General features: G+C 42.6%; 1 protein-coding gene across 2 annotated transcripts; it reads left to right on the top strand.

Moving 5' to 3' along the window:
• Window positions 1-27,217, top strand: LOC137780303 (serine/threonine-protein kinase MARK1-like). 2 transcript variants are annotated; one of them, XM_068568794.1, is made up of 18 exons: window positions 1-289; window positions 3,029-3,229; window positions 8,876-8,929; window positions 16,737-16,785; window positions 17,171-17,236; window positions 17,580-17,650; window positions 18,870-18,926; window positions 19,064-19,300; window positions 20,378-20,497; window positions 21,154-21,253; window positions 21,426-21,538; window positions 21,639-21,792; window positions 22,488-22,669; window positions 22,821-22,912; window positions 23,055-23,195; window positions 23,332-23,583; window positions 25,340-25,384; window positions 25,496-27,215. In XM_068568794.1, exons 1-18 carry the CDS (start codon window positions 239-241, stop codon window positions 25,839-25,841), a joined length of 2,331 nt encoding a protein of 776 aa, XP_068424895.1. In that variant the 5' UTR covers window positions 1-238; the 3' UTR covers window positions 25,842-27,215. The 2 variants fall into 2 exon arrangements, with proteins under 2 accessions (XP_068424895.1, XP_068424896.1); XM_068568795.1 differs by having other exon boundaries at window positions 212-289; window positions 21,639-21,831; window positions 25,496-27,217.

Genomic DNA, 27,217 nt, shown 5'->3' with positions numbered 1-27,217 from the left:
TCCTTTTTCTGTCTGCCACTAGTCTACCTGAGGGGAAGTGCACAAAGCCAACAAGCAAATCTGGCGTGTCGGCTGGGCCCTGCGCGCGCTATGCTGCGGTAAAAGGCCGCTGCTTGCGGTGTTTACAGGGGATGTAGAGAGGGACAGAGGCACCGCTCTCCCCGACGGACCGCGCCGACTGTCTGCTCTGCTCTTGCCCAGCCCGCTGCACCGCTGAGCGGCCTGCGAAGCACACAAGATGTCGACCAGAACGCCATTGCCAACGGTGAACGAGCGTGACACCGAGAATGTAAGTGCTGCTACCCGGAGACACGCCGGCGTGGTCCCGCGCGTGGGAACAGGGAGGAAAAGGACCCGGCTATGTGGCTATTTAGCGCGCTGGTCGGTGCATGTTTATGGAAGCGGGGTTTTTTTTTTTGGTGTTGTGGGGATAGTTTTGCAGAGCGACTCGACCAATGAGATTTTTCCTTCTTCTATTCTATCTGACGGGAATATTAGCACGGAGCCTAGAATAACTAGAATAAAAGGTGCAGTTGGGCAATGTCTGCCCCAGTTTCTGCACAACAAAACGGCTAGCCTGAACAACGCACTGCGTCAGTGTGCTGGCTTTAATGATACATGCGAAGCCTGAATGTTAATGTTGAGAATAAATGTGGCCTGTGAGGAAATGCTGTTGCTCCACTCGTGCAACTGGGGGTATTTTCTAGTCCACAGCGTCAATATTTAGTGAGGGTGGGGGAGGATGTTGTCCTACTTTTCAATGGCAACGCTTGGTAGCATCGCAATGTGACATCCATCACCTATTGGGGCCTGTTGTAACTGCACGCTCAGTGCTGAGGAGGAGGAGGAGAATGAGGAGGAGGGAGCTATTATTATTATTCACCATTCTGCCGCCACGACACTGATACAGACGTGTAGGCTATTTATTGACACCAGGCTGAAAGCATGGCTTTTACCGGCCGAGACTTCTCATTCACTGTGTGAAGGAATGTTTATGAACGGCCACCCCACTAATGGCGCGCGCTACACTCACGCGCCTTCAAATCACAGCATAATAACACGAATCTTTTGAGATCAGTCCAAATGAGGACCTCTGGATGTATGCTGACGGGCTCTGAAATATCTAGGTGCGTCTGATTCTTTTCCTGGAAACAAGACAAGGCACCGACGAAACCCTCCTTGTAACATGTCCTGTTACAAGCAGTGGAAACAGCTGGAAGCAGTCTTTTCTTATGTATTTAGTAATTCTCTGAGTTTAAAATAAGGCTCTCCATTTTAGAGTACATGCATCTGGGTTATTCATTGTCAGGTGATATCATTTAAATTGGAAAATGCAGTTCCAAAGATATAACCTAAACCCTCATGACATCAGCTTCCTTAGTCATTCTCTGCCAGTATTCAGAAATGCATCAGTGCTGCATTTGTCTTACAGTCGATTGCTGCTTTAGATCTCTTAGACATAGACTGCTAAGCGGCTATTGAAGCACTGCCTCAGCAGCAATTGGCTGTAGCCAGCCGGCCTGGCCTAGCCTGCCTCTGCTGGACTCCATCATGCAGCCCAAGGGCCCACTAGCAGTTGAACTGCATTGCATAACAGCTAATTACTCAGAGAGACAAGTGGCTTTAAGTGCTGCAAAATAGAAGAAGCTCTCTCCTGGTTTTCTTTATTCTTAAAAAAAAAATATATATATATATGTATGTCTGTGCAGATGTATGTTATTTATTTAGTGTCTGGCCTCCCCAAAAACACAACATCAGTGTTTGAGTTAATGGATGGTTGAGTAAATCAAACTTTCTATATTAATCAAGTGCTTTAAATCACCTGCCTGTCCAGATGCTTCCCAGTTAATTTACAGAATGTTGGAACCAGGCTAAGTTTGTGTGTTTACTTGTGTGTGTCTGAAGTATAAATTGGCCATGTGATATATCTGATTTAAAGTTGATGGGAGGAACTAAAGGCACTTTAATGTGCACATACCAGCTGCATAGGCAGTGCAAGCGACACAAATTCTTCTGCCAGGCAGATCTAAAAGAGGGTTTGGTGCATTAGAAACAAGGATGCTGACTTTGACCACCATCTAATCAAAATTTCTCCTTGCCTTACACACGTACACACACACACACACACACACACACACACACACACACACACACACACACACACACACACTGGGGAGAGTTTGAATCCTGCAGCCAGCTCTCCCTCTGTCAGGATGCATACTATCAGAGGTGATGCGCACCCTGCAGGGTGTAGCGTTTCTCCGGTGAAACAGGAGCAGAGGAGCCTGGGTAACCAGACCAAGGCTTTATTCTCTGGCTGGGTGTGGTGTTCAGGAGCAGAGGATCATGGGATCTCTGACCTGGACTGACATCAGCAGCTGCTGTGGAAGAGAGGACACAGACCAGCAGAGACTAGCTTGTGCCAGCTCTGTACTTATAGCAAGCTGTTCCTAATTCACCTTCAAATGCCATATCACAGGGACACTTGTTGTTAACGGGTTTGGCCATGGGGACCAGTAATATTGTTATAACTCTTGATTCTGTACTGCACACTTTGTAGGAATTCTCAAAGGCACAAAGTCAAATGAGTTTACTTTCTGTGTCCGATAAGATATTTTTGAGGTTAATTTCACAGAGGGAGAAGAGGGAGCCTGATTCTTTCTCATAAAGTTCCTTTTTGGGCCTGCATGCAGGCCACTACTGTGTGTAACGACATGTAAATAGGGTTACAGTAGATATGCACATACAGGTCGATCCCCTTCTTGAATCTGGTTCTAGCTTAATGGGATCATCTCTGTTTGCACAGCAAATGGCCCACCTTTGGCACACACAAACCTCCACTGCACCACTCTGCTGCAGTGTTTGTTTGTGTGAAGCCGGTGTAGCAAGAGGAAGGGTCCTTTTGGGATTACTGAGCCAGAGAGGTTCATGAACTTGTAGACTTGGTGTCTGTATGAATTGTACTGTGTAAAGTTCCAGGAAGGGAATGAGGATGTTACTTATCAAGACGTGTGGCTTTTTCCTGCAGCACTCTTCGGTGGACGGCTTCGTTGAACCCCCAGTCCCTCCAACAAAATCTGCGAGTCGCCACAGCCTGCCGCGATGCCGCAACTCTTTCACCTCCACAGAGGAGCACCCCCATATTGGCAATTATCGTCTCCTCAAGACCATTGGGAAGGGGAATTTTGCTAAGGTGAAGCTGGCACGACATGTCCTGACTGGACGAGAGGTGAGACAAGTTTTCATTTATATTTTATAAATCATTTTGGTATCAATACATTGTTCATCTCGATAACCCACGATGTCAACCTCACTCTTTTATTGCCACTTGTTAACAGTTATGGCTGCAGCTTACGATTACTTCATCATCCGTTAATCTACCAATCAAAAGCAGCCCTGGTTTGATTCTGACCTGCCGCCCTTTGCTGCGTGTCATCTGCTCTCTCCCCTGTTTCCTGTCATTCCCCAGCTGCTCTAATACAAGCAAAAAAAGCTTTAAAAATCATTTTAAAAATCGCAACATCCCAGAGCCCAGATCAACATATTACTTGTTTAATCCTACCAACAATCTAAAACCCAATGAAGAAAAATCATGAATGAACAAGTTCATTTTTGATTTCCTTGTTTCAGTTCTGGTACCAAAGCAATAATAATAATGGCTTGAGCTTATATAGTGCTTTTCTGAATACTCAAATTCACACAGACACTTCACATAGAGAGGAGCTACCGTGCAAGGGGGCCACATCAGAAGTATCTAACTCTCATACACCGTAGTTGCAGCTACAAGAGCAATTTTAGGGTTCAGTGTTTTGCTCAAGGACAAATTGACCCTGGCCAGTGGGGCTGGGGATCAAACCACCGATCTGCTGATTGAAGGACGACCACTGCTCGCCACTGCGCCACGGTCACCCCAAAGCTCACATAAAAGAATGACAAAATTCAAAGTGTACTTACAGTGAGGTCATCATCTCACTTGAATTACACTTTTACACATCCATCAGGGATGTACGTTAGTATAACAGAAATAAGGTGCCATATGTATTTGCTTCAGTAAGTCTTTCATAGAAAGATTTGGCTTCAACAGGTATTTTGTAAATGTGAGATGTTGCTTTCACTTTTTTTGATCTTTTCTGATTCTTAGTAGAATGAAGGATTTCCTGTCATGATAATACTGAACTTGTTCATGTCAGTTCTCCTAGTTAGTTCAGGTCAAGCTCTCTCTTTTCTGCCTCACACCCAAACACATGCCCACAGCCATACACTGCTGACCTGTCAGAGTGATGGACATCCTGCTTTGGTGTGCCGGTAATTAAAGTTCCTGTTTCTGTAACGAAGAAATCAGTGACCTACGATCCGTTCACTGTCTATCACTCAGCAGCTACCACAGCACTCACTGACAGTCCTGATCCACCTCAGGCATCCTCTCATGACTATTTTTTAGACACCTGTTTCAATATGTTCTTGGTCAGATCAGAGTATGAATGGCATGAATATTCTCCCAGGTCAAAGCAGTATCCGTCTGATCCATTCTGCGTCTTTTAATGCTAATACTAAACAGGCATATTGAGTATGCTGCCCACTGCTTGCTGAGAAGGTCAGCCACTGCTTTGTGTACCTGAGTGCCCTTGCTGGCTCATCAAAATGCAAAGACATGAATCAGAGTGAGCGAGAGAAAGAGAGAATAGGTGGAATAAAAGCTAACATATGGAAATTGACGCTGTTTGAGCTTTAGCCCAGCAAGTCGTTTTTATTGGCCAAAAGATAAAACTGCAAAAAACAAGTTTACCTCCGTAGAAAAACTCAAAACGAGCTCTGTGGAGAGAGCAGCAGTCACTTCTAGGTGACAGAGTGTCCTCTATCTGCTGAAGAGAAGGACTACAAGATGTATGCACACACACACACACACACACACACACACACACACACACACATGCTCAGCTGCACTGATGGAAACATTTGCCTGTACCCTACGTCCTCAAGTCCCACCCACTAGGGAGAGCCATAAAACATTAGTTATCAAATTGATTTATCAATTACCAGTAAAATTGTTACATGATCATACCTAATGTTATTGTTGCACAAAATTTGGACCACTATTATCGGTATTGATTATTCTGTAGATTGTTTTTTAATCGATTGATCAATTAATAGTTAGTTAATAGTTTAACATTTACTTTGCACAGCAGTTGGATTCTTATGCGAGATTTTCATAAGCCGGAGCTCGGACCAATCAGCATCCTGTTTGGAGCTACAGACAGCGAGGGGCGTGGTTTAGGTGTGTGTACAAACAACAATGGCAGCTCATGAAGAGGTTAGCGTCGGTGCTGCAACAATTCTCTCAGAACTCAAGAGTATTTCTTCACTGAAAGAAGAGCAAAGAACAAAACTGAAGGCTTTCCTCGATGGTGAAGAAGGTTTCACTCTTCTCTCGTCCCGACTCGCTTCAGCGAGAGTTTGATTGACAAATGCTTCATCCAATCAGCTGCCACATGATTTTCAAAACTGCCAACCATTTCCAAACAGTTTCCAGAAACCTCTTCGATGAGTGTAACAAACCATCTGGCGGGTCAAGTTCATATAACAGTGAAAAATATTAATCAATTATCAAATTAATTGCCTCTTACATGATGTTTTTGTTGATCAACAAATTGATAGATTGACCGTGTCAGCTCAAATGTTGACATATAAAAGGATTTTGACTTCAGTAGCCACACACACACACCCACACACACACACACACACACACACACACACACACACACACACACACACACACACACACACACACAATGTTAAAACAAGACAACAAAGCTAAACAAAGAGAAGTAAACATGAAAATATAGATGCTAAATTAGTTCTTTAGCATTATTTCTATAGCCTAAAAAAAATCTTAATACTTAGTAATTCATATGATGTCCTTGATCTTTAGTACCTCAATCTGAGTAAGAATAAACTTAAGAAATAACTTTAAAGATACTCTTGGTACATACAGAGTAGATGCAATACACAAAGATAAAGTATTCTGGTCAAAGTATAAGTGTATACTGTATTTGCAGGGTTCTGTATAAACTGCTGGAATACATTTTGAATTGGTCGTTATAAGTTACTTATATACTGTGGCAGTAAATTCATGTATGTCTATTGGTGGATGTGCACAATACTTGTGAAGAATATTATGTTCATATTACGATACATTACATTTCTATATTCCACAACAGTAATGCCTTTCTCTTCAGTGTATGAGATAGGACCTTGTGCTCTGCTACAATAGTTCCCTTCAGCTCACAGAGATCATGACGCTGTGGTCGTGTAAAAAGAGCTCAGGCGGAAATCAAGATGTAGGGGAACATGTAAAGCTTTACAGCACACAAGTGAAGCTGTGATTACGTGTCCCCTCTGTGTCCTCTAGCTCAATATCCACGTTTACGCGCGCTAACAAGACCTGCATACGGTGAAGAGCATATGGGCCGTGTGTTATGAACGCGCTGAATAATTAACGATGATGCGTGTTGCCCTTCTGTCACACTGGAGCTGAATTATTCACCCTCAAATCCATTACACAGAAAACACACTCACCCACATGCCCACTGACACCGGCATATGAAGTAGTGTTATCCACTCGTTCATCAAATCTGAGAACAAAAATGAAATATTGGAACAGTGTTGCGTAGAGTAAATGTAAAGAATATCGCTGACTCATGCAAAGGGAATAGTGGAAGTTGGAACAATGGAGTGACACACAGGAGGACAGCTCAGACAACTGCAGGAATACGTTGACACACACACACATACACAAAAAGGCATACACACACATTGCATGCACCTCCACCTAAGTTTTGTCGTGACAGGAGGAAGCAGAGAGGAGGTGGTCGAGGTCTGTCTGTGCACCTGCCTGCCCGAAGAGAGCACTGCGTGTCTACGCACAGCGAACCTTTTTGCAGCCTCTCACCCCGCTCGCTCTTCTCCCCGCTTGACTCTTTTACCTTTGCTGTCATTATTAGTTTGAGTTGAGTTTGGTGGAAATGAAATGCAACTTGTAGTGTATTTGGGAAACCCCGCTCAGGCTTAATCACCTGCATTCTCTTCACTGTGACTCAGCATTTTACTTTCTTGGGATTAGAGACAGAGTTTGAAGCATGCTTATTAAGCTCTCATGAGGCCGGAGTCACAGCAACGCTGCGATGTTAAATTGTTATTACTGCTTACACGGTATCATTAAACTACAAAAGGCAATGTCTCTCCTTCCTCCCTTCCACTGGAATTAGAGGTCAGAAGTCCGGGTTTGCAATATTTGTCAGAATCTTATTGAACAGTTGAACATATACAGAATGACTAAGGTTTACTCAAGTCTGGATGTTTGATAGTTTCACAAGACAACACGTTGTAGAGATAGAGGAACTGCTTACTATTGGAAAACAGAGATAACGCCTCAATCAGTTGAACAGCAGCTCCTGATTCAGCTCAAAAACAACAACCAATACATACATGAAAAGGGTATTTCACCAGGTATTTGTCAAGTTTACCATTTTGAAAGTGTTATTTTCTTTAAAACAATGGTATGATTTATTCTCACAGCAAACATCAATATCAGTAGTTTCTTGTTCAGTATTTTAGTTGTCAACATAATGTATAATATAGATTAGTACCAAGGTTATACTTATATTGAGTGTGAAGTGATACGCATTACATCTGATGGTCACTAGTCAAAAGGTGGCCGTAACGTGACAAGATGAGTTGGAAAAAAATGCTTGACTCAAACAACATGCCTGTGAACTCTTGAGTTATTAGCCACGAGTTGCTCCTATTTTTCAGTTGCGTTGTATTATAAACTGTGACCCTTTACATCAAAACAACTATACAACATATTTAGTTTGAATGCTGGTGTTTTTGAGTACATTTCACTTGCAAAACATGGTCATAATCATTATGGAGACACTTTCATTGGAACTACACGACTATATTGAATCAGAGTTTATTGCGACACGCATTCACAAACACTGCAACAGAGAACAAACACCAACACATTTAATATGTTTAACACTGTAATGAAATGGTCTGAAAGGACACAGTTGAAGAGTCTAAACTCCCCTTTTGGCCTAAAGAGGCCAAGCAGCTCCAAAGTCCTCAGAGCCCGGTGCTCTCTTTAGCAGCTGAAAGATCTTAATTGCTTTGTCAGACCACAAGCTGTGACATTCATATTTATTCATCCATTCTTAAGAATGTGCCATTAAAACTATAATTATTAAATGATGTTGTGCAATATCAAAAGGCCACATGTATAATTGTAGTGTAATTACATTATAGTGTAAAACTACTCTTTCAATCTCTTATCAGCATAATGCGCGAGCTGACTGGCAAGTCTGCAGTGTGGCTCAGCTCCTTGCTCTGTGAAAGCTGCTGAGCTCTCAGAAAGTGAGCCAGCCTGTTTCAGTCCGCGTTGGGGTGATTATTGAGATGGATGCTTCAGCCTGCTGCCTCGCAAGATCTGAACAGCCAACAGTAGATCGCCGCAGAGTCACTGTATGCTAACACTGGCCTGGCTGCCACACAGAGACAGACTATCTGTGGATGTATTTACATAAACTGTTCATGCTTTTTTCTTCTTCTTCTTTATCTTTGCCAATCAAAGCGTCAAGTACTGAACAGAGGAGCTTTAAGGTGTGTTCAGATTAAACTGATTCAGCCGTGACATGTTTTGACAAAGCTGCCTCGCAGCGGAATAGTGAAATAATGAGGATAGTTCAATTCGGCACAAGCTTTCACTGTACGAACCAAAACACAAATACAAAGCTGGAATTATTTTCGACATCTTGGTTATCTTTCATCTTCATTTCTTCTTCTGACTTTGTCGTTCTCTGCCTTTTCTGTTTTCTAGGTGGCGGTGAAGATTATAGACAAAACCCAGCTGAATCCCACCAGTTTACAAAAGGTGAGTCAGTGTTTTTACGGCCTCATGGTAACATTAATGTCTTGGTTAGAGCGGTCGTGGCTTTTCCATTAGTCATCCCTCTTGTTTCCTTGCTCTTTGAACTCAGGATGTGCTGTTTTGCATAATGTAATCAGATTGAGTCAGGAGAGACCACAAGGCTCGTTTAATCTAGTGCACCTCTTGACTTTTTGTTGGTATGTGGTTATGAGCAGCTATAAATACCCCTGCCTGCCTGTTTGTCACTTACCCTTGTCTAGCAGTCATAACCAATTACAACAAAGAGTTTGGAACAGTTTCCTGATTACTGGATCCAAATCCAGCTCTTTCTGCTGATTAAACGCACCCACCCACACAATCCTCTCGGTAGATTACACCATGTGGAGGGAAAGCGGTCGCCGCTATATAAGCACCACCTGCTGTGAGTCTCAAAGTAATGCAGGTGTCCAGCTGACAAACAGGATTTCTTTTCGGACGACATTATTGTAGCATGGCTCCCCATATCTCCTGTTTTAATTTGAGTGTTTTGGAAAGGATGAACAGATTGCTAAACAGCCTCTGCAGTGACTTATTAGACCGTAATAAAGGACTATTAAAACCACCACCACACCTACATGGATGGCAGTGGATGTCTTGATAGACCTCTTGGCTTTTATGTCTGTGGAAGCTGCCAGAAGACAATATTGCAAGCAGTCTCAAGCAGTATAATAACAACAATTTGCTTCCAAAATGTCTGCCCTCCCACATGTGTCTGAGTGGAGTTAAACCAAATGAGTCTGGCTAATCAACCAGGGTGTAATCGTGAGACAAATGGACAAACCTGGGTCTGGCCTTTAATCTTTCTTGTTGAACTGTGAAACAAGGCGGTGGGTTTCTGGTATGATTTTGTTCTCCACGAGCAAATCTGTAATTATCTTGGATCTTAATGGGATCCGACTGCAATTCTTCAGACAATCAGTACGAAGACCCTTTGAGAATTTCAAGCGCCGGGTTCTATACTGCTCTAATCTGACTGAGATGAATTTCATTGTGCAAGATCTTTTGTTAGACAGCCTATTGTGTGGTTTCTAATCTGCACACTCACAGTGGGTAATATTGCACATTTAGAGGCGTCGTGTGTATGTGTGTGGCATTAGGATTCTGAATATAAACTGACTTTACCGCTTTGGGTCTTGTCTCGGTCATGAGAGGTTATGCACCCGATGGGTCGGGTTGTCCGCTGCCTGGTGACGGTCACGGCAGACGTATCATGTGAGACTGCCGACCAATCAGGATCTCTCTGATCAATAATTCAGTGAGCCTTTCAGAAGTCAGCTGCAGTAGACCTGAGGTCAATATGGAGACATCTTTGGGCTTTTCATGGGGGATGAGCTATTATTGGTGTAAAAGCATGTATGAACATTGGTGTTCATATGTTAAATCTGGTGTGTGTTTGTGTATTGGAGTGTAAAGACATGTATATTGTATATTTTGATGTCTGCTGCTCTGCACTATGGATTGCAGTAAGTGCCATCAGCAATGCAGAAGCTTGTCTTTTAATGTAGCAGTTGTCTCCTGGATTGGATCAATAGTCTCATTCGCTCAGTGTTCTACGCTATCTGTCTGAAAGCTCAACTATGGATGCATTAACATCCACCTTCATACAGCTTTTGTTTGGATTGGCCAAATCATATTTGTGAAGAATGAAGTCACTCAGTGGTTCTCATTCCTGCGGTATGGGGTTCATGTTGCTGCCGGTTTTCTAGATAATTGCCGTTAATGGCAATTATTTTCCTTTTGGATGACCTGAATAAAAACAAAAACAAACTATGGGTCCAGTTAAAAACCACCACTCTAATTCAACAGACAGATGTTTGGGGATCTACTTCAGCGCTGTGAGTCGTTCTACTCTTCAAAAACCTTAATAATCTGAATATCCTCTCCTTTAACATGAACAGTGTACTTGTTGATGTCTACAATTTGAATTCCATGATATAAACTCTCCCACTGATTAAGTAATTAGTTCATTCTTTCTATTTTCATATGCTTAAGAAAGATGTCTTGATGGAATTTCACATCCTCTTTCTGACCCTCACCCTGGAAAAATAGGGAGAAGAGGTTAAAATACATGGGTGTAAAAGTCCATCACAAAATTGTGTTTAGGATGGATTTGTTTACCCTCTCACATCAGTGACAAAGTAGTCCTGGTGAAAAATGTCTGTATATGAGCAGGCTATTTCTAGAGGAGGATATAAACAACAGACGGTCATAATTATTGATTTGATGACTCAGGCTTTCTACATGCATGTAGAGATTGAAGGATACTTTGGTGAAATGATGCTGTCTAATATTACGTTGCCTCCTCTTGCTTTGGAGTTGATTAAACATGTTTGTAATGAGGATAAATGGGAAAGAAATGAACAATGCATACATACAATTCACTGTTATAAAACTGTTCTTTATTTGGGATCCTGTTGGTTTGGCAGTGTGGATGAGTGATGTTTCAGAGGTCTGATAGGGGAAGCTAGCTCCTCCACTCACTGTTAACAGCGACTAGCCCGTCAAATTGCCACTGATCTCTCTTTTTATGGTCTCAGAGGAGCCAAGCTGTGGGCACACCATCTGGCTCAGTAGGCACAGCCAGCGCTCTGGCAGATCCCATACAGCCACACACACAAGACTGCATAACACATACATGCATTGCATACACACACAGGAGATCCTTTGGTTTATGCAGAAGGCTCCAGCTGGCAGAATCTTGTTTTGTTTGTGTTTCAGTCACGTTTGGCAACATAACGCGCACATGGATGCCTTCCTGTACCTGTGTGCAGTCATTAATTCTCTCATATACACATGCAAACATCCGCTCACCTATCTCAGAGTAGGATTTAGAGACCGCAGAGACAAAGCGATGAAGTCAATCTTAAAATCTCTGTTTTTGTTACTTATTTTCCGGAGCTTATCTTTGTCAGTCTGGTGTTTCCCTCCGATTATTTGATTTAAAAGAAAGGTTAGCAGAGGCCAAAATGAGTCACGAGGCTAGAATGAAGCTCTGGTTTGTTTCTTTATGGTCCTGGCTTCCCTGGTGTGACTTTGTGGTGGTTTCAGTGTAACAGGAAATGAGGTCAGCTGAGCTTCCAAAGCACCTCCTTAGATCCGCCTCAGGAAATGCATCACATGTCATCTGTGGTCAGGGATGTTGACGCTGTCAGGGTTTTGAGGCATGTTAGCCCTAAAATAGGCCTCTCTGTTAATCCCCTCTTTCACTGAGCAAACGCTGTTCTCATCCCACCATCCCATCGCTCTCTGTCTCTTCCTAATCTGTAAATAAGAGTTTTCATTGCTTCAACAATGACAACATCAATGAAGTATTAAAGGTTATGTAATCAACCTGTCAGACGTGATAGATGCTTTGTTTCAGACCATATGAAAGCCTGTGCTTTTAAAATGCGAGACACATTCACGTTTGGAAAAGGTAAAGCCGTGATGCAGAACAGGCCGGAGAAATTGAAGAGCGTAAACGAAGCGACAGAAACACTGGCAGCGTCACTGAAAATTAAAATCCTCTTTTTAGATTTGGCTCAGAGCCACATTGCTGCTAACCTTCTGTCTTCCAATGGTTTGTCTGAGTGTCGTGGTTTTAGGGCAGCCAGAGTGTGTTCAGAACAACATACTCTGTATTTTTTGCCAGTCGCGAAAAGCCCACCATCGGGTCACGCTCTTTTAATGGCTGCTGTTTATGTCTGTCTTGCGCCTGCCACACTGCATTAGCCAATGAAATGCTGTCGAGCCCATTGGCTACAGGAGCTTTGGTCTTGTTCAGATGAGTGGAATGTGATTGGACAGACGGCACTGTTGTCCGCATTCAATCATGAAACACATCAAATGTCGAGGCGGCGAGATATGCATGCATTTAGATGTTAATGGATGTTCTCAGTGCTGTCGAGACCTTTATTGTGAGTTAAAAGATGATTTGATACCTTTCTTTTTACTCCTGATACCGATACCAAGTACCGATCTGATGCCAATGAAGTTAAAGAGGTCATAATTCCCTATATTTTGAATTGCTTCATAATGTTTACCTAATGTAATACATAATAACCTCCGTATGTTAGCTGTTAGCTCCATTATTTAGCCAAGCAGGACTGTGCTGCACACCAGCTGCTGGCGGCTAATGTTAAAAAGCGCTCCCGCTAATTTAACACAGATTTGTTGTTCACAATGCAGCATTATCAGGAAAAAACAAATAAGGTGCAAGAGAGCATTTAACCACAGCTGTGTAGTAATAGTTTGCACATGCACAGTACAGATCAAGCAGGATGTATGGATCGGGTAGCGCGTGACAAGTATTTCCTTTGTATCGTTAATTAGCTGAAAAATGATCAGTCATACCCGTTCCAATATTTTATGGGGAATCTGAGGCATTTGGTAAAGGTGAAGTTGTATCTTGGCGTGGCGGATAATGAATAGTGTAAAAGGTGGGACATTTGCAGAAGCAGCGAGAGATGGAGCTGGTGTTATTTTCAGCAACAGGAGTGGAGGCCAGGACAGATTGTCTGAATGTCAGTGACACCTCTGTTCCCTCTGCCGGTCACCCACTGTCTTTTTTTGACATTATTTACTCATATGTGGTTTTAAAATATTATTTGAGCATGGGAAAACATGCACACAAACACACACACACACACACACACACACACACACACACACACACACACACACACACACACACACACACACACACACACACACACACACACACTCGTTGGCAGGGTAAGAACTTCCAGGCTACTCATCCTATCAATAATGTTGACTGAGCTGCTGTACTGCTGTGACAGAAACAGTGCAGCCAGTTCTTGTCAGTGTTCCCAGTCTGATATCTGCCGTTCTGCTCCTTCTGCATGGGGGCTCTGCTGTAATTAAGGCTAGTTTGGGAGTCTGGCTGCCCCTGGGTGGCTGGAAGTAGGTCACTGGCACAGACTACTGAGATCCAGGCACATTAGAAACGGTGTGTTTGTGATACACATATTGTTTCTGCGTCTATTCTTGGAATCATTTTCTTCAGTCGCTGTCTCAATTCACCACATATATTCATACTTTGTTTAATTTTAGTTGAAATAAAGGAATTTAGCCTCACAGGAAGACATTCAGGACTCTCTTACCTTCTCCAGAACCATGTTGAGCACTGCTTTATTGCCCCGCTGTGACTCCCCTGAATGCCTGTAGACATTATTGATATTATTTCTCGACCAGATCAAAGATCCTAAACTCATTATCTCATGTCAGCTTTGTACGTCCCCATTGAGCTTTCATCGACGGGCCTTTGTTGTCGTCGTTTTTCCACCGCTCTTCTCAGATTTGTTCTAATTTTTGTTTCCAAGTGGCTGCACGCGTGCTTCCCATGTGAAGGGCTTTAGGGCAATGACGCAAACGAGAAAGAGGGAGAGAGAGAGAGAGAGAGAGAGAGAGAGAGGGAAGGAAAGAGGGGAAGCGATAAGAGATGAAGATAAAACACGGACTCTTTAGTCCATCACTCATTCAGATCAGAATAATAAAGAAGCCATGTCACATGTTAAAACATGTGAGTGGATAAATGCAGATCGAAAGCTGCGACTCATGTGTCTGCTCCTGTATACTTCAGGATCTTGTGGTTATTGTGTCAGTGTGTTTCCACTCTAATTGACTGTGTTACCGTGGGGGAACCTCTCAGCCCAATGTAGCAGCTGATGAATATGGAGCAGGGTTTGCCACGCAGGAGAAGCTATTCTGAGCCACTGAGGGACCGGAGACGTCTGTTGACAAAAACATGGTGCCGTTGAAATTATGAAGTCTGTACGCACGCTTTCCAATGTTGGATTTAAAATAGACAGATATTAACCCCAAATAATCAACAGTTATGTACAACTGATTTTATTTTGTCTTCAAACTATGATTGTATTATTCTTAACTATTACATCTGTTTATATAACTCAAACCTGTTTATACATCAGCTTATTTGCATTCATTCTTGTTTTCATAATACAGTCTTGTTTAAAGGGTAAGGCAGGTGAAATTGTATGTCAAAAATAGAACACAACTATTAACAATGTGTTAATCCATCGCAGTAATTTTTCTTTATTTCTAATAAAGATTTAACTCCTTAAAAATCATTTTTAATTTAAAAAGACCTAAAACAGTTGGGCACTGTTAACATTATTCAAACAAAAGTAAATTGTGCATTCCTTGTGGGCTATTTTCAGCTGCAGATTAATACACATTTGGGGTTTTGATGAGTACTCAGAGTAGTAATACAGTGTATGTGGAATGGATTCAAAATAAACTACAGTGCCCATTTTTATTGTAATCGAGGCAGATGTCACCCAGTGTGTTTGGACAACAATGGAGCTTTATGGCACAAAGGAATACGCCATATCAGGATTTAGCCCTAACAAGCAACACTTGTTAGTTGTAAAAAAAAAATATTTGTTGGGTTTCTTATTTTTGTGTTTTTATAGGACTTTTTTAACAATACGGAAAATATAGAAGGCCTATTCTTTAAGCTCTGTGCATGTGTGTTTGTGTGTGTGTGTGTGTGTGTTTTCGTGCCCTGGGTCTAACGAGACAAGAGGTGTCGGAAAGAAAGAAAAAAGAAGACAGGCAGAAGAGCAAGTAGAGACAGAGAACAGAGGAAAGAATTAGAGAGAGGGAGGGAGAGTACCTGCATGTTGTTGAGCCAGACTGTAGCCGAGAGGTCCTACAGTCGGGCCTGCTCACACTGGTATAATAGCTGTCTTTGATGACCTAGAAACATAGACTATCAGAGCACTTATGTAAGACCAAAAAGGCCATTGGAAAAGCTGCACGCACACACTGACGCATACACCACCACTACAATGCCCACTCTCATTTTTAATTTGACGTAATGATGCATCATTTTTCAACTTTGACAGTACAGTACGCCGGAGAAGACGGCAGCGTCACTCAGGACAATTTTGCTTCGTCAAAGTGCTCAGCAAATAGCAAAATCTGTGCTCCGTCTCAGGTAGCAGGAGATGCTGAATCCCAGTAGAGTGTGTGTTGAAATTGAACACTCAAACACAGCCGGAGCACGACTGAGAATCAGCAGAATGTAAATGATTCAACAGCACCTCTAAGTGGCTGCGGGAGCTCCTCGGAGATAAACAGCCACGCCGAGAGTGAAGAGACGCGGTTTGAAATGTATTAAATAACTGAATTATCTCCTTTCTCTCACTCAGCTGTTGGACATTGTGCTTTGAGAAAACAGACTACAGGATGTGATTTTTCTTTTATTTGTTTCCCATAAGGCTGGATGGAAACGTTTCCCATCCGCAGTAAAGTAACCCTTCTTTATCATAATAAACCTTGTATAAGAGCTCACACTCTGCTTTGTTTTCTAGAACTGCAGAGCATCAAATTGATTTTGCCGCGCTTTTCTTTTAAGATGATGACATTAGGCAGCAGATGCCTAGCTTAGCTGTCAGCCTTTGTGCTGCTGCTCTGCAGAGGCTCGCTGGCTGGACTGCAGCGTGTCAGTGAAACTGTGATCCTGGTCCTCGTGTGTAGAGTTTTGTGCAGCGTTATCATTGCATCAGTCGTTTTGCTTTCCACGGTACAGTAGATCCTCAGGTCCTCTCACGTTCCTGTGGAGTGTAATCCAGTGTCAGCAGTTTATTGTGGCTCAGCTACTTTCCCTCAGCTCCCTAATCAGATCTTGATAACATTCTTTAACTGTGTTTTCCCAGAACAGACAGAGCTGACCCTCAGGGTCACTGCATGTAATCTCATTAGTTATGCTTTTGGATTAATTAAATGTCCCTCTGTTTCTCAACAGCTCTTCAGGGAAGTCCGAATAATGAAGGTACTTAATCATCCAAATATAGGTAAGTTCATACAGGAACCTGAAGCTCAGCAATGATATTCCCCTTTGATTTGGATCACTGTTACTAATTAAACCGACACCACCAAGTTAAACCAGTATAACGTGCATCAAGGGAAAATCATTCTTTCATGAGAATTCTTCAGTTTGTGCTATTTGTTTTCTGCTTTTGCAGTATATTGTATTTATATCTCTGATATCCTGTAAAAAAAAAAAGAGCATTGCCACATTTTGACTTTTACTAATCAGAAATGAAGTAGTTTGAAGATCAAAACAGTTTCATTGGCGACATACAAATTAAAAGTAAACTCAGCCAATTAATCTTTTATAAATAGCTAATGTATTTATCTCCGTGTCCTTCTCTTTCCTTTTTCCAATTTCTCCTGCAGTGAAATTGTTTGAGGTGATTGAGACAGAGAAGACGCTTTATTTGGTGATGGAGTACGCCAGTGGGGGTGAGTGAGGCATTCATGCATGTCCACTAAATATGTGTGAGTGTATTCCTGCTTTTTATTTCTATAATTTAGGTTCTAGAGGAACTAAATTAGCACACAGACAAATATAGTCATTAGTTTAAGTTTATACCACAAGGTCATGTAACTTGAAGCTGCCTCTCACCTAATCTTCACACAGAGAGAATAAACTATTTAACTGCAAAACATGCCAATTGGATGTTTTAATCTAAAATACCTCCCAGCAAAAGTGACTACATGATTAGTCACATATTGTCACATACAATGTGAATATATTATTATATATATAGAGAATATAATTCTATATTTTGTCTCCCTACTCCAGGAGAAGTATTTGACTATCTAGTAGCTCACGGCAGAATGAAGGAGAAGGAAGCCAGGGCCAAGTTCAGACAGGTGAGTCATCATCATCGCACCTCTGTCGTCATTCCACTCACTGCTTTCAGAGGGGAGACCGCATGCACCACAATCAAGCGTCGTCACCAACTGCAGAGGAAAGATGGAGCTCAGATAGCTCGTCCAGAGCGCACAAGAGGTTCAGAGAACAACTTCCCTATAGATGCTGCTATGACACCTAGTGGTGCTATAAGAGCAATGAGGCATCAACAGCTATTCAGTGGCCTCCTTCATGCTCACTTATACTCTGAAAATGAACAGAATTAGACCAGTTCTTTCACATCCATGCTGTTCATGTTTAAAATCCCCCACTGGCGGTCTTAGATGACTCAGAGGAACTGTGTGTGACACGGTGTGGGCGGCTTGTGTGTGTGTGTGTGTGTCTCACAGTATAGATAGATCAACATTCAGAAAGGTAAAGCTTGTGTGTGTGCGGCTGAGAGCTGGCAGGTGGGCGGCATCTGTCAACGAACAGTGGGTTTTGCTCTTTGATTGATTCTATTTAGGCATATGTTGGTGAAATTACAACTGTCAGCTGTCATAGCAACTGCTTACTGTGTGTCATAAGATTCAAGTTGCATTTGAGTCTGAAAAATCACAAAACTTGCTTCCACGAGAAATACAATTCCTAGACCTTAGATAAAGATTCAAAAGCCTACGTTTCCATTTTTGGAAGCAGTAAATTGAAACGTCTCCTTTTGTAAGCCAATCACATTCTTATTAGCTGTTAACTATATTGAAGATGTTAGCAATATTTGTTTTCTCATAATGCAATATAAACTGTTGCTGCCAGATACATAATCAAAATGATCCTGCTGATGTCAGTAAATCTTAATAATTAATTTACTTCAACTTTGGATAAAGGTGTTTGCTTGATTGATGAGGATGATATAGATTTCATTTTGGTGCTGAAACAGTGTTGCTAACATAGCAAGAAACCTTGCTAACATTTTTTGGATACGCCATGATTGGGCTGTGGATTGTGTTGTCATTGATTCAACAATTAATCTATTGGCAGAAAATGTTTAGTTTTTGTTCAGTTATTTTTCACCGAAAAGTAAAATATTCTCTGGTTTCTCAGGTTTTGCTGCTTCTCTTTCTCATATGTGACAGTAAATTGAATTTCTTTGAGTTTTCAAAAGTGCTACAATAGTTTTCTTCCTTAATATTCATACCTGTGGTGTCCCACAATGTGTGTGTGTGTGTGTTTGTATTTCAGATTGTGTCTGCGGTGCAGTATTGTCACCAGAGGAGGATAGTACACAGGGATCTAAAGGTGAGGATCTGATCTCTCCTGAGTTTCATACATATCTGGCATGTATATCTTGGAAAAAAACATCAACCATCATGTTCTGTCAGTTCTGATATGTTAACAATCCACATGATGATTTGCTTCATCTCTCCCCACCTCAGGCAGAGAACCTGTTGTTAGACGCAGATATGAACATCAAGATAGCCGACTTTGGCTTCAGCAATGAGTTCACTGTGGGCAGCAAGCTGGACACTTTCTGTGGCTCTCCGCCGTACGCCGCTCCAGAGCTCTTCCAGGGGAAGAAGTACGACGGACCAGAGGTGGACGTGTGGAGCCTCGGGGTCATCCTCTACACTCTGGTCAGCGGATCACTGCCCTTCGACGGACAGAATCTAAAGGTGTGCACTCGTTCTGGTTCGGGGATGCTTCACTGTCTGTGTTTACGCGGACAGAGGAATGTGTTGCTTTACAAAGGACTCATAGTGTGGCTTACATTTGATACGGTTCCTTCTTATCACCCACACCGGTTTTCACAATTAGAGCAGTTAACGCATCACTGCTTTTCACCGCTGGCAAACACAGACTGATAAAGTTCTCAGCATGCTTCTAATGAAAAGGGTTGTGAGATTGTCTAAATGTATGGGCACATTATGCTTTCCAATTTTGCTCTATCTTTCATTCACCTCTCAAATTCAAGCATATGTTTACTGTTTTGATTTCTTCTGTTTCTACAGTTTGTGATCACTCGATATGTATTGACGACCAACATGGAAGACCGTTTTTGGGGGTTAATTAAAAAGTTTATCTTTAAAACAGAAGACTAATGTTATTGTACCTGATAACTTTACAATAGACAACCTGACATTCACGGCCACTCTACTCCGCGACTGTGTAGAGTTGTGAACATTGGCTGTGTTTGAATTTCACACAAGTAACTGCATGTGCACAGAGACGTGCAACAGCAACAAGGCCTTTCATTGTCTGAACGTGAAACAGTGTTTCCAAAAGCCCAAGATGACATCCTTAAATGTCTTGTTCTGTCTACAACGCAAAGATATTCAGTTAATGTCCTAAAGAAACAAGAACATATTCACATTCAAGAATTTGTAATCAGATCATTTTACTTAATTTTCCAAAAGAATTACTCATGAACCCTTGAATTGATTATCAAATTGTTGGCGATTAATTGAATAGTTGACAACTAATCGATTAATCATTGCAGCTCTATATTTGAAGCGTGCTGAGACAGTTGGTATGTCCTCCAAAAGAGAGATGAAAGAAAGAAGCGGCCACTGTTGCAATTGAAAGTCCCAATAGTAAAATAATGATAACAAATGCCTCTCTGAGACATTTTTTATTAATGCTAATATATGAATAATTCTGTTTGAATCTGAAGTTGCATGGACAGCAAAGGCCAAAGTAAATGTGATTTATCATGCGTTTTCATGTCTGTCCGTCTGTGGCTCGGTGTGCAGGAGCTGAGGGAGAGGGTCCTGCGGGGAAAGTACCGTATTCCTTTCTACATGTCGACAGACTGTGAAAATCTGCTGAAGAAGCTACTTGTGCTCAACCCTGTCAAACGAGGCAGTCTGGAGGTATTACTGCCGTTTGCATTGTTGCATCTTCACAGCCATTTGCTCTCCATTCAGAAATGTGTTGCACGGCAGCCAAACTTACAGTCCTAATGATTTGGAGCACGATTGGTGTGCGTCATCTGGAAGCGCACAATCGCTGCTGTTGTTAATTATCAACCAACACAACAGACTGCAAAGTAAAATGTAGGATGTGTCAGATGGAAATGTGGAATCGTTATTCATCTGAGATCAAAGAGGGGTCTTACATAATTATTTGAAAGGATTGTAAGAAAAAGGAAAAAAATGTATTCAACATAATCCGTCTTTCAGTGCATCCATATAATAAATGACAGCTTGTTTCTCCTTTGAAAACAATACACAGTTGTCAATTCAACTCACACTCCGTCTGTCCAGAGTCAATACCGCCCCTGCACTCAGGACCACACTGAAGTTCAATAGTAAAGATTTCTCCACCAAAAATAACAAATGATGATGCTGTTGTTCAGCCCCAGCGGATTTCATAAAGAAGTCATTCATTTCTGTTGTGCCATTTGCCTTGAACATAGCGTTCATGTTGTGTAATTAACAACCGTGAGTCCTGATTAATTATCTGAACTTACAATGGTACTAATTTTACTGGACATACATGAGCTCTAATTGTCTTGTTTCTTTGTCAGCAAATAATGAAAGACCATTGGATGAATGTGGGTCACGAGGAGGAGGAGCTAAAACCTCACATCGAGCCAGAGGAGGACTTCGGTGATACATCCAGAATAGGTGTGTTTGAAAGTGTGTGTATGTGTCTGTGAGAAAGAGAGAGAGAGAGAGAGAGAGAGAGACAGAGAGAGAGAGACAGAGAGAGAGAGAGAGAGAGAGTGTTGATGTCACTCTTCATGTCATGTCCAGTTGACTGACTTTATGATTCATTTTGACTTCTATCCGCCATCAGAGCTCATGGTGACGATGGGCTTCCCTAACGATGAGATCACTGAGTCTCTACAGGGCCAGAAGTACGATGAAGTCATGGCCACCTACTTGCTGCTGGGCAGAAAGGCTCCGGAGGTCATTTTTTGTTTGATTTGCATCATCTTTACGTCATCACCAGTGGTTAAAGCATGAAGTCATGTGACCACACCCCTCATCCTATGTCTCTCTGCTTCAGTTTGAGGGGAGCGAACCGCTCACTAACAGCGTTCTGGGTCAGCGACAGCGGCCGACCAGTGACATCAACAACAGCTCCAGCATTTCTCCGGCTCATCCCAAGGTCACACGCAGCATCTCGGCCAACCAGAAGCAGCGCCGCTACAGCGATCATGGTGGGGATGATGAGGGTGGTGGTGTCGTAGAGAAGCCAAGTAAAGTAACATCATCCTTCCCAGCTCTGAGAGTGCTGCTGGCTGCGTGCTGAGTAGGGGGAAGTTGCTCCCAGTCACTGAAGGATTGACCTGTGATCACCTGCTGATGTGCCACTTAGCAAGGCATTAGCTCTATCAGCTCCACCGGTGCTCTTGTATAAAGCACATTTCAACTGTTAAAGTGAAAGACACAGTGTGCATCAAACAGTGGTTTGTTGGCTTAATGTTTATTTTAAGAATCAGTCCATCAAAACGTTCAAATCAGTGACTGAACCTCAACACTGCACTGGTTGTTGAGCAGCTTCCTCCTACGTCATGTGAGGCCATTGTGTCTGGCGCCATCTGCTGGCTGGCTGCCTCCCTACAGCTCCTCGAGGAACAGCGCCTCAACGCATGAGGAGGGAACAGCTTTGCTTTGTACACGCTCACCTTGGCTTCTTTAGCTGTACGACTTAATAAACAAAGTGTTTGGTTCAGATTTGTATTTCATAGACTGGATGATGTTTAAATCTTGGCTTTGAGTGGCTTTGCTTGACGCTACTGTAGGCACTGTCCTTGTTTGTTCTTATTTGTCTGAGAAATCCTGATATTGGAGCTGTAATAGTGATATTATTTGTCAGTTTATTCTCGTGTGTGTGTGTGTGTGTGTCTGCTAGTTGGTCCGTCTGTGCCCCCGGCGGTATCGTACACGAAGCGCGGCCAGGCTCTGAGTGTGGAAAGCGACCACAGGGAGGAGTGGGACGGAGCGCGCCGGCTGGAGCTCAACACGTCGAAAGGAGACGTTCCCGCCTCACCACTAGGGGTGCAGGAGAGGAAGAAGACGACAAGTGCTGTGGGGGTGAGGACGAGGAGGACTCACTTGCTCACACAAACATTGCATGCTCATGAACAAATAAAAACAAGTAGCCAATCCTTGAGCGAGTAAGCTTCACTAATGCTTGAAATGCTAAATGCTTTGACATGTTTTTTGTCTCTCTTTCCCCAAACAGACCAATGGATCAATGACTCGCAGAAACACGTACGTGTGTGAACGAACCTCTACTGACCGATATTCAGCTATTCCCAATGGCAAAGACAGCAGGTAACACACACTCAAAGTTAACTGCAGGCCGAGATCTAGCTCTTCATGTTCTCTGTCTTCAATTTTTTTCCCATTTTAATAGTGCGTTATACAAACTCGCACTGTACCAATTACTAAATACATCTTTATCCTTGGTCCCCAGTTTAACAGAGGTATCAGGGAGCACCTCGTCGACTGCAATGAGCGCTACACGACCTCGTCACACCAAGTCCATGTCATCGTCAGGGCACCCTTCAAAGAGCACACTGCCCCCCATCGACGACAACACAGAGCTGAAAGCCAGGTGAGCAGCCTGATCGTCAGGGATAAGTATATTTGTGGCAAAGATAGTGATCCTGATAGTATGATTTACTTCTAAATTACAGCATGCAGACTTTTTTACACATGGAATGATTCCTCCTTTGATTGCCATGTTGCAGCTCCTCTCCGCGGGGTCCCTCCACCTCTCCGTCTGCACACAGTATTAGCACTCCAGAGAAGAACCGCTTCCCCCGAGGTACCACCAGTCGCAGCACTTTCCACGGAGCTCAGCTCCGAGACCGGCGCAGCGCCACTTACAACGGCCCCCCAGCTTCGCCCACGTTGTCCCACGATACGGGGGCTCTCGCCCAGCAGCGCAGGGGCACCTCCACTGGGATCATCGGCAAGATCACCTCAAAGTTTGTCCGCAGGTCAGTGAAGACAAACCGCTGCACTTCAGTTTTAAAAGAATTGTTCTTTCTTTGCGACAGAAGTCTTGATTTATATTCCGACGAGTGTGCGCCTTCACATTCTGCAAGCTCCAAAAGATATCTCTGCAGAAGTTCTGCGCAAGTTGTTCTGCAGAATTATAAATAAGGCAAAACTCATAGATGTCGTTTTTATGTATCTGCAAGCTGTCTGGAGGTATGACTGATCTTTGCTTCATTAGTTATCACACATTGGAAATGCCGATTTAAACTTCATCTTCATTGATGACCGGTCCAACTAAACACTAGCTTTGCAGTTAGCATTTGTGATGTATGTCATCTGCTGTCTTTGTTATAAAAACATATCTTTAAATCCATCCACAATATGAACTTTAATGGGCTTAATAACTTCTTCTTAATATATTCATTCAGACTAAGAGTCTGCAGCCATGCTAGCAGCTCTGTGGAGCTGCACTTTGGCACTACAATATTTTAAGTGCTCCAGAAAGCTAAAGTGTTCTAGGGATGAAATGTTGTTGTCTCATTTAGCCACTTGTAAAAGCATAAACATTTATGAGTGGGATATTTATTGATGTATTCATTAACCACAGACTTATTAGAGGGAAACAAACAAACACAAATATGGCCTCGTTTACAGGTTTTAGGACTCATTCCTGTAGCCCTCAAAGGAAATGTCCCTGCTGGTAGTTCAGCATGTCTTAGTATTAGCACAAAATACAGGTGAGGGGGTAAAAAAAAAAAATGTAATAGCTAATAAATACAATGGCTGAAGTTGAGTCTCAAAATACATGCAGAGACAAAATATCTCTGATCAACCTTAAAGCAATAGGAAAATTCCCCAAAACCAAACTAAAGAGATTATAGAAGTACTTGCGTTTAGATGATTTTACGATGACGTCTTTAATTTTTCCAGCAGTAAAAACAAAGAAAGCATCACACGCTTCGTGCCACCTGTGCTCATCATAATTCCATATCCTTACCTCTTACAAGCAAAGGATATGACCGCATCATGCATACAGCAGCTCCTTGTGTCTCCTTCACGCCTGCCCATCTGGTAGATGCTCACAGCTTTCTCTGCTTCTTTCTCCACATAGAGCTCTGTCTTTCAGGTCCACCCGGAGGTAGGAGAACACAACGCTTGCTGCACCTGTTCCCCCCTGTCCAAACAAAAAAACAGAACTGTGCCCATTATGACCTTCATCCGTGTTTCCTTAACCCCTTACGTATTTGCCCACTACACCACACTCTTGCCTACTGACACCCTTGTTATGTCGTCTATTTCCTTTCCTTGTGTCCACTGCCTCGAGAACAAACCTCACGGATCACCAGCATTTCCTTTACTAAGCTCAGTCACCATATGTGCTCTTCAAGTCGCTGGCTCTCCTCTCCTTACTCTCCCTCGTCTTCATGCTGATCTGAAGCGAAAAAGCATGTAATGGCAGCCGGGTCAGAGATTTAGAATCACTTTTTCACTTCTTGCAGGTCAGTGGGGAATAAGGAAAGGTAGCGTTCAGTAGACAGGATGATGCTTTTGGTTATTGTGAAGGGGCCTACAATAGGATGTGCATTGTCTGCTGACCACACTCACTGATACCCAGGAGTGTGGATTCTTTCCTGGCATGATGCCCGACACCCCTCTCTGTGTCCAGTTATGATGGGGTGGTGTTGGTAGTGGGGTAGTTGAACTCATGTTGACATCAGCTCTCGGGACTAACAATGTATTCCTGCTTTGTTTCAGGGTGCCGAGTGAGGGAGAGACCAGTGCCAGGACAGAAACACCGAGGTGAGAAAGCCTGTAACCAACTTCAGCTTCCTTCAACGCCTCTCTCCCCTTCTATTTATATATATATATATTTATATGTATATGTTTCTATCTTTTCTTCTGTTGGTGCAGAAGTATGTCGGGTGATACCAAGGACGACGGCAGTCGGGACTCCAAGCCCCGCTCGCTTCGTTTTACCTGGAGCATGAAGACCACCTCCTCCATGGAGCCGGCCGAGATGATGAGAGAGATCCGAAAGGTTCTCGACGCCAACAGCTGCGATTACGAGCAGCGTGAACGCTTCCTGCTTTTCTGTGTCCACGGCGACGCTCGCCAGGACAACCTGGTCCAATGGGAGATGGAGGTGTGCAAGCTGCCCCGCCTTTCCCTCAATGGCGTGCGCTTCAAGAGGATATCGGGCACGTCCATCGCCTTTAAGAATATCGCCTGCAAAATTGCCAATGAGCTCAAACTGTGACAGCAGATGGAGTCCCAGTCAGTCTTTGGTGAGCTCTAGTTGCGGTCTATTCTCATCACTGGATTAGTGTTGACTTACAGGACAGTACTACACAATTCAGCACTGAAGGTCCTCACCTCGCAGAATCAGGGTGGACTTGGCTGTTAACGTGCAATACTGGCCATGAATGTACTGTACAGGGTAGTGGATCAGAGAGATAATGCAAGGTTTAACCTCTGTGACGGATAGAGAGCAAAAACAGCTAAACCCCAGTTTATTTCTTCCGTCCGGCCCTCTGTCTCTCTCATTAGCCCGCTGCGCCTCGTCATAGCACACATTCATGTAACACGTGCAGTATGCAACTAAAGATGACCATCCTGCAATAACGTTTTCAATCTCTTTTTCTAAACGCCTACTACAAGATCTACTCTACTTGCTGAATAACCATTAAAGTTACTGAAAGCTAAGATAGCCGCTTTTCCACCTGTGTTAAGTCAGTATATAGATCAGGCTGGAGCCCATACTAAAACTATGTAAAAAGAGAAATGTACTGTATGCATAACATCTGCAGGTACTGTATTGTATATTGATTTTGCGTTCTGTACAGAATTTTATTGTCAATAATGTCTTTTTTTCATGGGATTTCAGTTCTTTCCTAATATAATTGATGTCTCTTGAAGCATTATCCTTTCGGTCTGTGAGGTTGTTTTTGTTTTGATTTCTTCTTTTTTTTTTTAAGAGCCACCATATGAAAATAGTGTTTTAAATTTTATTTAAAGAGCACTAAATTATTTTGTGGAGTATTAAGGGATGTTTTCCCTTGCCTTTTGTGTTATATTTTATTTGCCTATGGAAAAAACACTAAGTTGCACCACATAGACTTGAGTCGTAACTTCAGTTCAAACTGAAAATGTGTTCACTTTATTTTGTCTCGACAGTAGGTTGGTGATTTGGAGATCCTGCTGCAATTGCACAAGTTTTCCAGGGTGATGTGTATGAACATGAGAGTATGCACCTGTATTTCTTTCATGTTAGTTTGGTAGTCCTCAGTTTAAAAAAAAAGAAGCAGGGTTTGAATTGGTTTACTTTGGAAAGCGGAGGACGGGATGTCTCGATCCAAAAGACTGAACAAAAAGTCAAACAATCACCATGAAAGAAGCCGTCGGTCTCGTGGAGCCTTTCTGGAGAGTCTGGTTTAGTCTTGCCACCAGTGTGATTGTGCAGGTACTTGTGTATCTCCTTGCTTGTGTTTTTTTTTCTCCCTTTTTTTTTCTATTCAGCGAATTTTATTGTATTTATTCCATTACATTGTAATGTGCTGCTTTGTAGAATTGAGGCGTGCACTTTGTTGGAGAAAATAAAAATGATTTTATTTGTTTCTATTACATTTTTTTTTC

Source organism: Clinocottus analis, unplaced genomic scaffold (genome assembly GCF_023055335.1).
Source record: "Clinocottus analis isolate CAN_PGR_092001 unplaced genomic scaffold, fCliAna1.0.p SCAF_8, whole genome shotgun sequence".
NCBI classification, from domain to species: domain Eukaryota; kingdom Metazoa; phylum Chordata; class Actinopteri; order Perciformes; family Cottidae; genus Clinocottus; species Clinocottus analis.
Note: the sequence above shows the minus strand (reverse complement) of the source record. Positions and strands in the feature narration are given on the sequence as shown.